Raw genomic sequence first — 17143 nt, forward strand, 5'->3', positions numbered from 1 at the left:
TAAAGCAGCCAAAAGGAGCTCAATACATCCTTTTACTAAAGATTACGCATTAGACATAGCTGCTAGGTCTGATGCACAGTTTGGCAGGACAGTTCTCCAATCTCTCTTTAATTAGGACATCTTGTCCCACCAGCCATTTTACTATATACTGTTCGCCAAACTATTGAAAGAGTGGGAATATGCAGAGGACACTTGAAGAAGAGATGAAGGTTACTTCCTTGTAAACTAGGTTCTTCAAGGTGGGACTCTGCATATTTGCACTCCCCCACCCTCCTTCCCTTCTTCTGTGGAAGTAACAGAGGCAGGATCTGCTGTCGTGCCCCCTTTTACAGCAGGGCCCTCAGAACATGCTGAAATGCTGAGGGCAGAGGCAGAAGGGAGCACGCGAGCACTAACACCAGAGGCACTGCTTACCCCAGGGACCACCATGCAGCTGCACTGGTCAGCACCTATTCCAAGAGGGTGAATGTGCTGGGTCCATCTCAAAGATCCTTGGTTACAAGTAAGTAACCTTCATTTTCCTAAAAACTGCCAGTATAGACCTTGTGTTGGGTCCCTTATATCGTTGGCTTTAACCCTGAGGAGTTTGGATGTACCCCTGTGTTTTGCATTCACTAATATTGCAATTACACACCCTACCACCCAGCACTTTGTCATGTGCATGTGCTCCTTTGGTGTTTCTTTATGGAGTCTCTTCCTTGGCACTGCTGGGGCAGTAATTGTCTGTGCAGGAGCACAATTAATAAACCGCCTGGCCTTTAGTAACCAGGAGAACCAAGTGACCTGTCACTTCTTTTGAAGCAGTTCTCAGACCATTGAATAGCAATTGCTCCTCACATTCCCAAACAGGCTATTTATTTACATGAGTTCCCTGCCCAGTTGGGAACATGTTTAATGAGGAGGGGAGCAAACCAGCAGCAGGCAGTGATTCTCCCCTCATTAGACACTGGCAAATATGGTTTTATAATGTCTGCAATCTCCAATCCAATTACTTGGGTTTTCATTAGCAAAACTCAGCCTAACTGCTCTAAAAACAGCATGTGATTGCACCTGTGAAGGAAGGCTTGAAGCTTTCAAAGCTTAGTTAATATCTCTGAATCCTGACAGATGCCGAGGTCGCAAAACATTTCCTTCTGTGCTGTCCCTGGTTTGTTTTCTCGACCCACAATTTTGAAATGCAGCTTGTAAAATAATCAAAGCCCAGAGAAGCATAATACAGAAATGGTTCAGACAGGTTTCTTACCACTTATTTTGTTCCTCTACCTTACAGTTCATTCCTGCTCCCGACACAGTACTGTTTTAGAAAATGGTCAGAGTACAATGTTGTGTGGCTATGTTGCGTGACTGGCATTAAATTCCAAACCATGCTATTATATTCTAGTACAATAGATCGCTACAAGCTGCTCTAACTTACGCCTGGCTGCCCGAGGCCCAATGGACTATTCCAGCACCCAGGAATAAATGGAATGCCAGCGTGCTCCAGCTACATCCCCATTTCACAGGCCGCACATCCTATGCCAGGAAATGTGGGTGGGTGCCAAACAGCCACTAGACCAGCTCTGTCCCACCCCTGGGTTCCTGCTGCACAGGGGAATTCACCAGCTTTGCAGCCTCTTTTTTTGTGATGATTTGCAATGCAGTGGCATTGTAATTGAAAGAAGAATTGAACAGTTAGCATGAGAGCACACACTGCAGCTTTTCTGCCTCACAATTGTGGGTGTACCATGTTTAGTGCATTGTAGGAAAATCTGGGCAGCCGTGGATGGAGCATCCAGAGGCATACACATACATAGAGAGTGGCATCAGCAACACTTAGCCCTGGTCTACACTGGGGGGGGAGGGGACTGACCTGAGATACGCAACTTCAGTTACGTGAATAGCGTAGCTGAAGTCGGCGTATCTTAGGTCGACTTACATGGCCGTGAGGACGGCGGCAAGTCGACTGCTGCCACTCCCCCGTCGACTCCGCTTCCGCCTCTCGTGAGCTGGAGTTCCGGAGTCGATGGGGAGTGTGTTCAGGGATCGATTTATCGCGTCTAGGTGAGATGCAGTAAATCGATCCCCACTAGATCAATCACTACCCGCCGATCTGGCAGGTAGTGAAGACCTGCCCTTGGAGACTAGCACTCTGTGATGTCCTACTATACACACAGCTAGTTGGAAGGAAGACCAGCCAAACAAGCTACATAGCTTAGTTAGGAATTCCTGTCTGTCCAGAAAAATAACAATGTTGAAAACTGATTACAGTAAGGAAACCATGTGCTAGGACAGGCTTCTATCTATCTCCCACAGTTTTTACATGGCCCCATCATTGTAATTTCTGAATGCTTAAGCTTTTGACAAGGGGAATGCATGATTAGCAGCCACAGCGCCTCGCTGCATTAGTAATGTTGCATGTGCACATAAGGTGTGTTTAGAGCTAGGTATTTCACTAACTGGGTAAAAAAATTCCTTTAAAAGTTATATTGTACACAAGACCTTGTGGACGATACCAAGCTGGGAGGGGTTGCAAGTGGTTTGGAGAATAGGATCATAATTTAAAATGATCTGGACAAACTGGAGAAATGGTCTGAAGTAAATAGGATGAAATTCAACAAGAACAAATGCAAAGTACTCCATTTAGGAAGGAACATTCAGTTGCACACACACAAAATGGGAAATGACTGCCTAGGAAGGAGTATTGTGGAAAGGGATCTGGGGGTCATAGTGGATCACAAGCTGAATATGAGTCAACAGTGTAACACTGCTGCAAAAAAAGTGAACATCATTCTGGGATGTATTAGCAGAGTATTGTAAGCAAGACACAAGAAGCAATTCTTTCACTCTACTCCACACTGATTAGGCCTCAACAGGAGTATTGTGTCCAGTTCAGGGTGCCACATTTCAGGAAAGATGTGGACAAACTGGAGAAAGTCAAGAGAAGAGCAACAAAAATGATTAAAGGTCTAGAAAACATGACCTGTGAGGGAAGATAGAAAAAAATGGGTTTGTTTAGTCTGTAGAAGAGAAGACTGAGAGGGGACATGAAAACAGTTTTCAAGTACATAAAAGGTTGTTACAAGGAGAAGGGAGAAAAAATGTTCTCCTTAACCTCTGAGGATGGGACAAGAAGCAATGGGCTTAAATTGCAGCAAGGGAGGTTTAGGTTGGACATTAGGAAAAACTTCCTGTCAGGGTGGTTAAGCACTGGAATAAATTGCCCAGGGAGGTTGTGGACTCTGTATCATTGGAGATTTTTAAGAACAGTTTAGACAAACACTTGTCAGGGGTGTTCTAGATAGTACTTTGTCCTTCTATGAGTGCAGGGAACTGGACTAGATGACCTCTCGAGGTCCCTTCCAGTCCTGGGATTCTGTGATTATTTAAACAAAGCACAGTATACAACACTGGTCCCTACAGTGATGGTAGCTAATCATCCAAACCAAACAAGGTTCTTTTTCCTTCATGCAATTTTAGAGGATCCCTTTCCCCTTGGCAGAAACAAAAAACTGGAAAGATCTTGCCTTTTCTGGAATACTAATGTAATCCATTGGTCGTATGTGTTACAGGCCTTCCTCTGTGCCCAATCTGCAGAAGAGATGAGTCTATTATAGCCCAGCTAGAGACCCAGGACTCTTTGGCTCAAGCTGTAGCAGCTCATGCTTTTACCTCTGGAGGTCCATCAGACAAACAGAAACAAACCGAGTTCTCTCCCTACTGGAGTGCAAGTGGAGTTATCCAGTCCCACCGTAGGAAAAGAGTAATATTTCCCTACTCCAACCCATCCTTTTTCTATTTTTATGTAAATCTTGCAGTTGGTCTCTGTAGCTGAAAAATGGTGATTTTGCAACATGAATAAATGGGGACTAAGATATTACCAGCAAACTTTGTTCCTCTTGGTCATATGGGGAAAACATTAATGTATTTCTAGGGCACTGGTCATCATAGTATCTGATTACCTAATCCAGGTCTGTGGTATAGAAGCACTATTGTATTAATCCAGCGTTTCCCCGAAATGCATTTGTGGTAGGCGTCACATATATTATGGGTACAGCCCTATCAAATTCGTAGTCCATTTTGGTCAATTTCATGGTCAAAGGATTTTAAAAATAGTAAATATCATGATTTCAGCTATTTAAATCTGAAATTTCACAGTAATTGTAGGGGTCCTGGCCCAAAAAGGAGTTGCCTGGGGTGGCAAGGTTATTGTGGCGAGGGAAGGGGTGGTATTGCCTCCCTTATTTCTACACTGCTGTTGGCAGGGCGCTGCCTTCAGAGCTGGGCAGCCAGCCAACAGCCACCACTTTCCGGCCACTCAGCTCTGAAGGCAGCACAGAAGTAAGGGTGGCAATACCACAAGCCCCCCTAAAATAACCTTCTACACCCCCACCCCCCACAACTCCTTTTTGGGTCAGGACCTGCAATTCGAGAAACTCTCGTCTCCCCTGTGAGATCTGTATAGTTCAGGGTAAAAGCACACAAAAGACCAGATTTCACAGTCCGTGATGCTTTTTTCATGGCCATGAATTTGGAAGGGCCCTAATTATGGGCCACCCTTTATGCTTGTTCTCTGCCATCCAGCACTTAGAACAAGAAGCTGGCTGTAGAGGGAAATCCTAATCAGTTTCAGTCTCCTGCCAGCTCCAAGTGTAAAGTGCTTGATGCCAAACAAAATGACACAGCTTAGTCCCAGAGAGTCAGTCTTGCACTGCATCAGAGGCTTGTCACATCACTTTTGTCAGCTCCGTGTGTGCGTGGGCGTGCGCATACACGCTCAGGCATGTGCAGAGGTGCATGAGAATGGGGAAAATTACAGAATAGAAAAACAAAAATGGATAAGAGACAAACTGAAAGGAAGAGAAGAGAAAGAGAGGCACTTGGATGACAGGACAGGGAAACAAAGAAAGGAAGACGCGGGGGCGGGGTAAAGGTGGCAGAAGAAACACCATGGATCTAAGTAGTGACATTCATAATTTTTCTCCTGATAATTACAGTGGTTACCATTCAAATCTTTACAATTGGCTTTGCAAGCCATTAACATTACCATGGTGTTGATTCTACTTCTTACAGGGAATATAGTGAATACCATAGTGATGTTATTTGTTTACAAAGGCAAAATTGTAAAGAATTTTGTAGCGACCACAAGACCTAGTGCAACAACATTTAGAGGGGAGCAACCAGAATGTGCATTTTGGTCACCCCACTGTTTGAGATATCAAATAGTCTATGTATGAAGCTGCAGTGGGCCAGATACATATAAAGATAAGCCTGGATGCTCCCCCTATTCTCTGCCTTCTGAGATACCTCCTTATGCTATTGGTGCTCAGACAATATTTACTTTTTTATAAAACCCCTGGGGAAATCCTGTACACAGCTTCACCCTGCTCTTACCCCTCTTTGTACATCAGTTTGTTTCCTCAGCTGCAATGATAACAATAAGTTCATGTTAGAGATGGACCTGAATGTAATCACCAGATCCAAACTACCTTGAACCTTCAGAAAATTTGGATCCAGATCAGTTCTGGGGTCTGTCTTCATGTATTCAAATGAAGTCAAATACTATTGCAGATTTATATTATTAAGCAAAAATACCTGCTTTAATCATGTTAAAGGAACAGACTAATTGATTCCTTATTGCTTCCTGTGTTCACAAACTCTCCGACTCACACAACTGAGTGAAACAAAAATCAAAAAGGATTAGAATCTCTCCCTGTCTTTCTCATCCAAATGCATAATGAGCGCCTGTAGGAACCGGAACTTCTCCCATGAATCTAATAATTTGCAGGTGGCAAAAAAGGAGCTACAATCAGAACTCCAACATTAATGAGGATAAAATACTGTTAAAAGCTTTTTGTGCTTTGAAAAATGTTATGATTATTGCTCTGTGCAAGAAAAGTACAGGGTAACCCTAGGAAGAGAGAGCGCGGAGGGAATAAAAATAAATATTAATCATCGACCTAGCAGACTTGGGCTAAACAGGGAGGAAAATTAAATCACTATCCTACTGTGATTTTGGTTATTAGGTGTTAGGAGGTGATCATATACTGTTATAAGAACCCAGATATATTGATAGAGAGAACTTTTCCTAGAGAACTTAAATAGAAAATCCATCTCTGCTATAGAATTCTACAGTTTGATTCAAATGCCTATAGAAATGCTGATCATATTCACTATTAAATTATATAGATTCTTTGAACAATTTATATCAGTCACATCCCAATTAAAGCCTATAGGGTTTTTACAAAAACTTTGCCCAGATGGAGGTATAAAAGTTTTGCCAATAAGCTCCAGTTTGATGTAAACATAACCGATGGACAAATTTATAATCAAATTATCTGACAATACGGATAATTAAGGGTTTCTTTACAGTACATGATCCTGTGTGCCGCAGCTAGTTCTCTACTAACCTCTGTGTATTGCTGTACTACATATTCAGGAGTTGGGCCAAGAAATACATAGAAGTCGAGGATCCCTCCAATGGTGCGGAAGGTTAAAGATGGATTTGGACTCAGAGTAATATCTGAAAGAAGAAAACAGAAGTGTTGCACACAGTACAAATTGCCTCAGTGCCAGTCCTATGCATTTTGAACCCTTCAGTGCACAGCTGCTAAGTAGGTTAGCCAGACACTTTACTTTTATCCCACCCACACAGCCCACAGAACAAGTACAAATCGTCTATCTTCCAGCATCACAAAACAGAAACAGGCACCCTTGCAAGGCGGTCCTGTCTTGCATGGATGGCACACTGTATGGACAAAGCGAAATAAGGAAATGTGTATAACAGTAGTAAGCTACCATGGTGCTGTGAGCTATATTTCCAGATTTATTCTATTCTGCACAGTAACAAATGCACATAAAATATATTGCAAGGTTTTGTGTTTCTTAATTTCATTTATAGATAAAGGAATCACCCACATGCGTCTAAAGCTCCTCTATAGAATATATACACATCTAATTTTTTACTGGAAGTCATTGCCTGCCAGAGAAATTGATTTCATAGCTTTAGTGAAGATTCCCCTTTTCAAAATTTGCAGTATTAGATTAATACAGTGAGGTGACCATGGTAACATGCAAAGCTATTCTTCTCAGATTGAGCACAATACTAACCTAAATTGACTTATTTTGCTGGTGTCAGTCCCAGAGGAAATTTCTATTGACTTCAAGTTTCTCTACCCTTGAATCTAGTTTTAAAAAGTTAATCAATCATATAATTTTAGTTGAAAGTGTATATTTTACCTTGTTTTACAGGAATTGCAATGAAGTCTCTTTGAGAACATAATAATGGTCCCTGGAAACTCACTTATGATATGTGTAATATTTTAGAAATCCTGTCACATATTTGTATGTTTAAAAGTCATTAGTGAAAAGATTTATTTATATATAACAGACACAATTTGACATCTTTCTATACTTAATCTACATATGTATGGATCATACATTGTATTACCTTGTGCATTGGAGTTCAGTAAGAGGATACCGTGAGCATTTGAGTCATTCTCAATACACATATAAAAAGGATGAACTCCATAAAGATTGGTAAATGGCTGAAACATCAAAAATGGATTATATAGAGCTTGTTTTGCCAATCTTTCACAATCTTTGTCAACCAAAAACACATACACAGACAAGGACATTTATTAGTTCATAGCTAAAATGGGTTATTTGCATCTAAACTAATGTATAGATCAATAGAACAAGAGATATTTTTAGCCTCAACATTGTCACTTTTATCTTATCTTATTTAAACTCTTAGCCATGGACTATAGCACTCTGGCATTCAGGCAAATGCTCCTGAATGATCAGGCTAAGAAATTCACTGCTGGTGAGAATATATCATTGACAGACCAGCATTTAAGCTGCAACTCATCCAAGCATTTAAGAATGTGCCTAACTTTAATCCCCTTGAAGTCATTCTTAAATGCTTGGATGTATAGGGATGAACTTAAGCATGAGCTTAAATACTATGCTGAATCAGAGCCTTGACACATGGAATATTTTTTACTAGGAATGAAGAATGTTTCTTATGCCAAGTTTCCAAATCACTGTAAAATACCCAGTGATTTTACTATTTAGCTAATTATATTTTGTTGTATTTCCATAACATTTTATGAAACCCATTTTATGTTCTTTGCTGTTAATTCATAAATAACACCTCTTGTCATGTAGTGATGCTGTTAATCTGGTATTATTTTATTTTGCCATTTAATTTTTACAGTATGATCCCTACACCAGATGCTGCATTAAATGACTTACCGTTGGTGGCTGGTCTCTGGAAAACATTGCATAATTAACAAAATTCATATTGTGCTTAAAGGATGGATGTTCATGTTCACCAAATCCATAAACAGAGGTGGATGGCACAATGGTGGTAATCTGCAGATACTGTCTGGAAAAAATTAAATCTCCAAGTGATGTGTCCCACCTGTGTCAAATACAGAAAGAGTCTGAACATGATTAGTTTGCTCATGCCTTATATTCATCACTTTAACATCAAGTTGGAATACTTGGAAATTTTGTTGCATTTCTTGCAATAGTAACATATACAAATGCAACTTACAAATTAGTTCTGTGTGTGCTTCTAATGTGCTTAAACATATATATTATATAAAATGAGTAAAAGGAAGGCATTATATAAAGTACTGTCACTGAAATATGCAGTTGCTCTTGCTATTTCTATGACCAGTGGGACATATTGAAGACTGTTATCACATGGTGGTGTCTGCAATGTCACTCACAATAACAACATTTAGTTGCAATCATCTTTGATTAGCGTATAAAGTCCCATTGAAATTAATGGGATTACTTGTGTGCTTAAACTAAAGCATATGTTTAATGCTTTGTTGGATCAGGGCTGAGGGTTGGATCAGAGATAGATCGCTGACTTTAACAGATGTGAGGGTGCATGGTACCCCACAAGACCATGTCCTTAAATGACAGCTTTCTCTCATCTGTGACTTTATAATACCTGCATAAACAGATCAAATTTGTTCTAAACAAAGGACATTTATAGATATTTTTATATTTATGATTTTTTCTGGTTTCTTTCATTAGTTTTATGCATTTATTTCTATTGAATCATCTATGGACAAATACACATTTTAATTAGGTGTTACTTCATGTTTGCTGTTACTAATGCTATAATGAGCTGTATATATACTCTGAAAGTACATTGTACCACTATATGACATGAATGCCATACTTATATATGTATATAAGAACTGTGATTTCGTTACAATAAATTAAAATAAAAGAACCAAAACCACAGAAGGTGGTAGTGGTGGTACTTTCACATATTCCTAGATCCCCAGGCCAGAACGGACCACTGTGATCATGTAGTCTGACCTCTTGTGTACATAGACCACAGATCTTCCCCAAAGTAATTCCTAGTGGCTAGTGCATATATCTTAGAAAAAATCCAATCTTGATTTTAAAATGGTCGGTGATGAACAATCCACCACAACCCATGGTAAATTGTTCCAGTGGTTAACTATGCTTACTGTTAAAATGTGCGCCTTTTTCCTGTGTGAATATAAATACAAATATAAATATTAAATCCTTTAATATGAATTATTTGTTATCAGCGGTTTTGGTAAAATTAAATGGAATACCAAATTAGCCAATAAACTGAAGGGCCATAATCCATTTAATGTGGATGTAAAATCTTAACTACAATTTCTGTTAAGAACTTTTCATATAGGCCTGGAGTCCACAGCTTGGCCTGGGGCATGAGGGCTAGCTAACAAAGAACAATACGTGGCTAAGAGAAAGCTGGGGTAGACAGACAACCTTGTGTGTTTCAAATCGATTAGTGGAGTCAGCATGACTCCAGATGGTGAGCTGTAATTGGCTGTCCTTAGCGCGAGTTATAGACACATAAAACGCTAAGAAGGGCCTCAAAGTTAACTCCCTGATGCAGGAAGGAGATAGTGGTACAATACCCCTCAGATGCCAGAACAGAGTTCAGGGAGAGGCCTAACATGATTGACATGAGTAATGACACCCTCCACTCACAGATTTATGTCAATCCCAGTTCACAGAAATGCAAGGGTAAAACTATAAACAATTGTTATTGTTAAATACTAATTACTGCTTTTTTGCTTTAAATCTCCAGGAATGTACCTGTTGGTCAACTGGGAGAACTGCTACCTCATTCCCCTGGACCCCAAAATTAGGATTTAACCTATATACTTTAATAGAAATAGTTTAAGGGTAATTACCTGTGTGTTAGCAATATGTTAATTTGAGCCATGGGTGGAGCCATTGTGTAATCTTTTAGACCCTTGGCTTATTATGCTTATCTCGTCTCGCTGCTAGAACCTGTCCAGGGGCTTGGGAACTCCCTCCCTGTTGCTTCTCTCCACCTATGGCACCCTATATAATCTATTGTAATTAATTGTTGGGCAGTGCCTCTGAGCCTTATAAGCAAAGTGACACTCCGCCAGTGCTGTGCGTAATAAACTCCTGTGCTTGACTCCACACAGTGTCCATTTCTGTTCCTTCAAAACTGATTATGTGGAAGGTTCTGTGTATTAGCAGTGGGCATAGTACTATAGCCATTTACTGCAGCACATCTATAAACTATCCTGTTTGAGAGCTGGGGTTTATACTGTTTTCACCAGACCGAATTTATATTTCTTACCCTGGGACAAACGTTTTACTATTGTGGGAAAGAGATTTGGGTTAAACAACTGGTCCTATGTGGCACTCCAGGCAGTGCCCAGGCTGCATCCTCCATCACTGGGAGAGCAGAGTCTCTTGCCCTTACATAGAGCTGCAATGGGGGATGGGAAGGTTCCTTGCTCCCTCCCCAGTCTACTGCACATATGCAAGGGTTAGGTACAGTTTGGGCCTAGAGGGAGAAGTCAAGTATACCAAGCAATTATTGAAAATTAAGACAATGTATTTATTGGGCCTCTGTGTTTTGGCAGTACTGCAGCTCTAACAAGCTGGACCAATGAGGATTTTCTGTCACTGGTGACTTAGTTGTTACACATCATGTTCGTGCCTGTGCCAATGGAAACCCCCAAGCCACTGGGAAAGGTGATTTTTTTCTTTTTCCTTGGAAATATGTATAAAGTATCACCAAGAATTAAAAGGAACCCTTTTGAAAACCAAGGCTTTTCTGTGAAAAGTTACCCTACATGGGAATCGGTATCAGCTCATGTGCTGTGTGCCAGGCAAAACTAACATGATCACCCAGTTCAGTCAGGTACTGGGTTACCAGTGTCAATGTTCGGAGAAAAGGATGGTCGAAGAACTAAAAAGTAAATGTAGCCAGAAGGAAAGACGTTGGGAAGAACTTGAATAACTGCCTCAGCCCATTGAGCACTCTATGTGATGCCTACTCAGAGAACATGAGGTTTCATATTTCCTGGTATCTGCATTCAAAGACTGACATTTCCGATTTGAAAGTAATTAGCATTACCAAGGGATTACAAGCATTTGCTGTAATGGAACATGGAACACAGCGGCTTGTGTATTGGGACACCAGGTTTTTTTTTTATTAACTTACTATGTATTCAGCTACTTCATGGCCATATGTTGAACTTCCCTAAATAAGCCTCTGCTCTCTCTTTTCCTTAATGTTAGGTAACTTCTGATTGCTGCCATTGCATTCTTTTTTCCCTTCTCCCCTTTAAAAGACAAAAAGGCAGGACTTCCCTTTAAATCCTCCCCTCCCCAAGCATTCTACAGCCTTGAGCTCTGCTAGTACATTAACGTTGTAAGCTGCCAGGATCCATTACTTTACAACACTGCAATATTCTGAGGGTTATTTAGATTAAAAAATGACCATTTAAATGAGACATCCACCTTTATCACTCTAAAAACCTTTGGACACAATAAAATAAAAATGTTATATTTGCCTTGTGACAGTGTTTGTTTACTCCAATCTGCTTTAAAGCAGGATGAAAGCCAACAAAACAGAAGGGAATATAAAATTATACAGTGTTTGTAGGAATGTGCTTGATTCTCATTAAAAAATTACTTACTAAGTACAATGGTACACTGAAAAATATCCCCAGCCCCCTTTCCACGAATAAGGTCAGTCTAAGAAGTTTGTGTATTTTCACATAAATTGATTGGTTTGAGAGAATATTACATGGGAGAAAAGTCTAAAAAATTCAGATACAATATTCACCATCAACAATTCAGCATTTGCCATCAGTTACACACAGCATTGTCTATGAATACCAGAGCATCTCCCTCAACTCAGGAGATCTCCCTAGTAAAATGTTTGGAAAATGTTAACCTTTTAGTAGTTTCTATTGTATTTCCCAATCTTTGGAAGTATGAGGAGGCCAAGGTATTTTGATAGCTGTGATACTGCATACTAACTGTAGAGCTGCCGTTCCTTTAGGTATCACTTCTGAAAACGTGCTCCCTTCCAAACACTGTGCATAAGGCTTAAGAATAAGCCTCTCTATTTATAGTGTCTCATCTGGAAGAAGACTGACTCAGGAGCCAAAGGGACAGCATGAAGTTTGCATTTCTGGCTGGCATTCAAGCTTGTAGCATGAGAACAAACAGTAGGTCCCCTTTGTGCTACCAGCTCAAAGTGTAACTATAATGGATCAGTGAAATGCCTTTGAAAATAAACAAATGAAATAATGCCTGGTTTATTTAAGGGAGGACTATATAATACCTTGTGGCATTTCAAGTATGACTAAAAGTCAATGGAATCAAGTTTGTTGAAATATGGTCACTTAGTCCTTGAAATCCAAGCAATTATTAAATGTAAAAAGATCCCCTGGCCCAAGAACATTATTACATGTAAATGAACATCTGGTGCTACTAAGATGTCTTATAAACCCTCAGAGATGTGTGGACCCCATTTTAGTAGAGAGATTGGGTACAATTTTCAAAAGCACCTAAGTGATTTAGAAGCCTAAATCCCATTTTAAAAAGCCACTTAGAATTTAGGAGCCTAAATCTCAAGGACGTTCAATGAGGTTCCTAAATAATTTCTGAAAATGACTCAGGAGCCACCTCCTCTCCAGTTCCCTCATCATCGAACATCCTTGTGGCAACCCCAGGCACTGATGACTTGGAAGAGGAATACTCAGAAAGAGATTGGTATATTTCTAGTTTTCTTGTCATGTGAGTTAGTAAGAAGCAGGGAGGACTGTTAGCATCATGTGACCAGCAGGTTTTCCACAGAATACTAGTGGTCTCCACTGACCACAGTTCAACAACTGCTGAGCTAATACCACTTTTGATAATTAATCACAAAATGTAGTTACAATGATTGATTCTGTTCTGTTCAGGTTCTTCTACTGCACCCATCCTCATCATATCAGAGCATTTTCCAGAAGTGCAATAACCCAGACAACTGCATTTTCGTTTTGAAAAGGAATTAGGCAAACATTACCTACATCCCCCTTACCCATGTATAAAAATCGTAATGATTATAACTCCAAAAATACCCTGTAAGAATAATGGCTGTTACAAACTGGAAGCAAATATGAGTTACACAAGTTGCACACAATTTGCCTATGTTACTTTCAGCAAAATTGCAGTTTGAGACAATAGCTTTCTAAATCATTCTGATAGCTTCCCTTCTAGAAAATCTTCTCATGAGAAGTGGCGCCTGTGCTTACGACAAGAATCAATACAAAAGCCAGCTGAACTCTGCAGCAGCAGTTTTGAAATTAGTGACAATCTTGATTAGGATTTGATTATTTGTTGCATGTCCTCTGAAGTGTGGTAACTAACAAAGAATTGAATGCTCTTAATAGAGATATCAGAAAATTTGACTGGCTTGGAAAGATGCTCTGTCTTGCATTATTCTTATTCTATCATGCAAGAAAAATTGTTTGGAGCACATATATTAACTGGATCAGACACATGGGCCATCTAGTCCAGTATCCTGGTCTCCAACAATAGCCAGTGCCAGATGCTTCAGAGGAAGGCATGAAACTTGTTTGCAGAGGAAGTTTTTTTGGTAATATTGTAGGAGAATTGGTTTATATTCTGAGTCATTTGGGTTGATAGCCCTTATAATTTTTTAATTAACTGGTATGACTATAGCTGGTTCTTATTATACAAATCTGTATCCTACCAAGCTCTCTGCCTCAATAATATATTGCAGGCTCCACAGGATAATTATACGTTGTGTAAAACATTATTTCTTTGTGTTATTTTTAAATTTGACACTTTTAAATCTGTTTGGTATTTGCTTGTTGTTCATCTCTGCTGAAACCAAATAGCCCCAGGCCTTTTACTCTCTCCTCAAAGAGAAACCATTCTATGCCTCTGATCATTTGCCCTGCTCTTTTCTATGGCTGCTGTACCCATGGAACGACAAAAAAGGAATATGATGTTCAACATGACACCATATTATTGAGTAATATAATGGCATTATCTGTTCAGTTTTATTTTCTACCCCTCTCTTACAACAGCCTTACATTTTCTTAGCTATTTTGACTGCCATTGGGCCCTGAGCTGATGTTTTCACACCTCTCACAAAAGCTTCCCACATAGTACAAAGAGCTGTAGTAATGGCTGTAAATAATATTCAGGAACATATATATCCCCTAAGTTTCCATCCTCTCCCACCTGCAATATTTTCAAGTATGACATTAAATAACGCCCCGTAAGGAGACCTTGCATACACATATGACAGAGCTGGAAGGGATTTTTATACCCTATGGACAAGACAACAGGCCTGATATCCTCTTCTTCTTCATCTATCATATTAATCCACTGTGACGGAATTTAAAGCATAATATACATCTATTGCATCTGGGACAGAGACTGTGGTATAGAAATGATGGATGAGAAATAAAAATATAGATATTAACAAAAAATCCACAGTGGTTCTTCAGCACAGAATGTACTTAACTCTACATGGATTACATTCATGGCATTGTGCTATAGGAATTGTGGGATTATAGAGACTTCTAAGCATTGTTAGTGGGGTTGTCCAAAAATGAAAAGCTGCTGACAGAGATAAAGTGCTCTGTGTGAACAGGTTTATGAAAAGTTGGGATAGTTTTACAATGGAAAAGCTTTTAGCAGGGACCCATGAAAGCTACAGTGGTGTATATGGATTTGTGTTGTCTAGACACCATTTACCATCTACTGAGATGCTGGGAATGCAGCTTGGAAACGTGTAATTTGGCCTGGTTTGTTGTTATTGATTACTTTGAGCAATATTGGTGTTTACAGAGAGATTAATGATCAGATCAACTCTTTATTGGGATTCCAGGGATTTGATCTGCTGCAGCTGGATATGCAGGGTGTTTTGTGTCTTAAAAAGGGTTCTTCCTGAGTCACTGCCTGTCCCCAGAACTCCTGAGAGAGGTGATTCCTAGGTGTGGAGGTGACTCTCTGTGCTAAAACCTGGAGCTATATTACCTTTAGTATGGATTTCACTGACAGGTGGGGGGGGGGGGAGGGGGGAATGATGCAATCCCTTCCAGCCCTACACCTGTCCCTCTTCCTACTTCCCCTGGGTGCTTCCTCCCACCCCCACGCTGAAATATGGTGGAGAAAGGGCAGGAAAAATGCCACCAAGCATCTGACCCCTTCACTTCCTAGTGGAAAGGGCTATGAACAGAGGGTCTCCTCCACATGGTTAGCAGGGTGATAAGGTTCATTTTCATATGAGCAGCGGGTGTAGGCTTAAAATAGACCCCCCAATTAAGCTGAATAGAGGGGTCCTTGGGAAGGCCCAGCTGAGCTGCCAGCTTTGGTAACAGACAATTTTTTGCAAGGCTGTGTCAGCAGGACAGAAGCACATTGGGTCACAGCGTAGTCTTGAACGGACAAAGAAAATTTCCCCTTGCTAACAACGGGTGTCATCAGCCGGTGCCCAGCAAAGTCCAACGGCAATGGCCAAACCATGTTCAGCACAATTTTAGAAATGAGTTTTAATCACTGCTTCTGAAGCTGTGTAGAACACAGCTCTGACCTTGGCAACACATGGAGACATGCCTGGCACCCGTTCAGCTGCACTTATTGCTCACACCCATCATCAGCAATGAGTAATTTTCTTAGATAAAGCTTTTTTGATGGTTGTTTCTGCAGCAGCAAAAGGGACAGGACACAAAGAACTGATTGCTCCATTTATAGGCTTCTTGCTTTAACCAGTCTGGACTCTTCTGCTTTTTCTGCACAATAGGATTTTACCACTGGTTCAGCTGAGCCTATGTTACCACTGGTGGGAGCCCTAATGTAGAGAAGGTTCCCATATGGCTAGACCTGTTTTTACCAACATGTTGTTAAAACTGCTTTCACCAGGTTTAAATAACCTAGTGGTAAAAATGCCAGAAGCTATTGGAATGTCTTCTACACTATGGCTCCCACTGCTTCTCTCACTGCTACAGCTGCACTGGTGCCAACACCAGTGGGAATAATTTCATAACATTCCCTGCTGTAGAAACAGTTGCTACTATCAAATAAATAGAAAACATCCTGGCTTCCAGATCAGGAAGTATGGAGTAAATTAACATGTTGAAAGAAGGATACACACACAGTTCTCCTGAACTCTAATGGAAGTGGTGAGTGTAAATCCCTATATTGGGACAAAGAGATACTACTCAGCATCCAAATTCACTCATTTAGATCAGCTCGGATGTGTGAAGAGGTGCTTTTTTGTTAATCACACAGGGAATTCAGCTACAAAGGGGGTACAGCTGTGAGAGGAATCTTTTCCTGCTGGAACGAGACCCTCCCATCTATAATCAACTTGCTGTGCCTTTTCCCAGAAGCAGACCGTTTTCCTTTCTAATGCACTATATGCAAACATCAGTCTCGGCAGTGATAATGTTTCATTAATAGTAGTGTCTTCAGTGGCCGGATAAAACCATTAACCATGGCAATATTAACATTTAATCGTTTTTTTTAACTGGGTGGATTTCAGAAGAGCTTCATCGCCTGGGGTAACACAGCGTATGCTTTTCCAATGGCAATTTTTAACAGCAATGGATTTCTACTGAAATCTGAACTATTGATACAGACATTAGCCAAGGCTGCCCTCTATCTTTCTGTCCTTTCAACACAGCCAATTCTTTCACAGAGCTTACACTGTCATTAAGCCCAAAGTTTCAGAAGTGAGCACTATATTTAGGAGTCCCTTTTTAGACAGATACTGCCTGGTCTTCAAACGCCCGTAGCTCTCAGTAGCTCCCATTGAGAACAATGGGATCTACAAGGAGCTCTT

General features: G+C 40.4%; 1 protein-coding gene across 1 annotated transcript in view; it reads right to left on the bottom strand.

Annotated features, from left to right (window-relative positions):
• LOC102934244 (maltase-glucoamylase, intestinal-like) overlaps nucleotides 1-17143 on the bottom strand; it is a 91305-nt gene that overhangs the window by 72040 nt on the left and 2122 nt on the right. The window contains exons 3-5 of the mRNA XM_007056426.2: nucleotides 8233-8401; nucleotides 7427-7523; nucleotides 6387-6499 (exon numbers count right to left, since the gene is read on the bottom strand). Coding sequence (XP_007056488.2) covers nucleotides 6387-6499; nucleotides 7427-7523; nucleotides 8233-8401 — 379 coding nt within the window. The remainder of the gene's footprint in view (nucleotides 1-6386; nucleotides 6500-7426; nucleotides 7524-8232; nucleotides 8402-17143) is intronic.

This window comes from Chelonia mydas, chromosome 1, assembly GCF_015237465.2.
Source record: "Chelonia mydas isolate rCheMyd1 chromosome 1, rCheMyd1.pri.v2, whole genome shotgun sequence".
Lineage (NCBI taxonomy): Eukaryota > Metazoa > Chordata > Testudines > Cheloniidae > Chelonia > Chelonia mydas.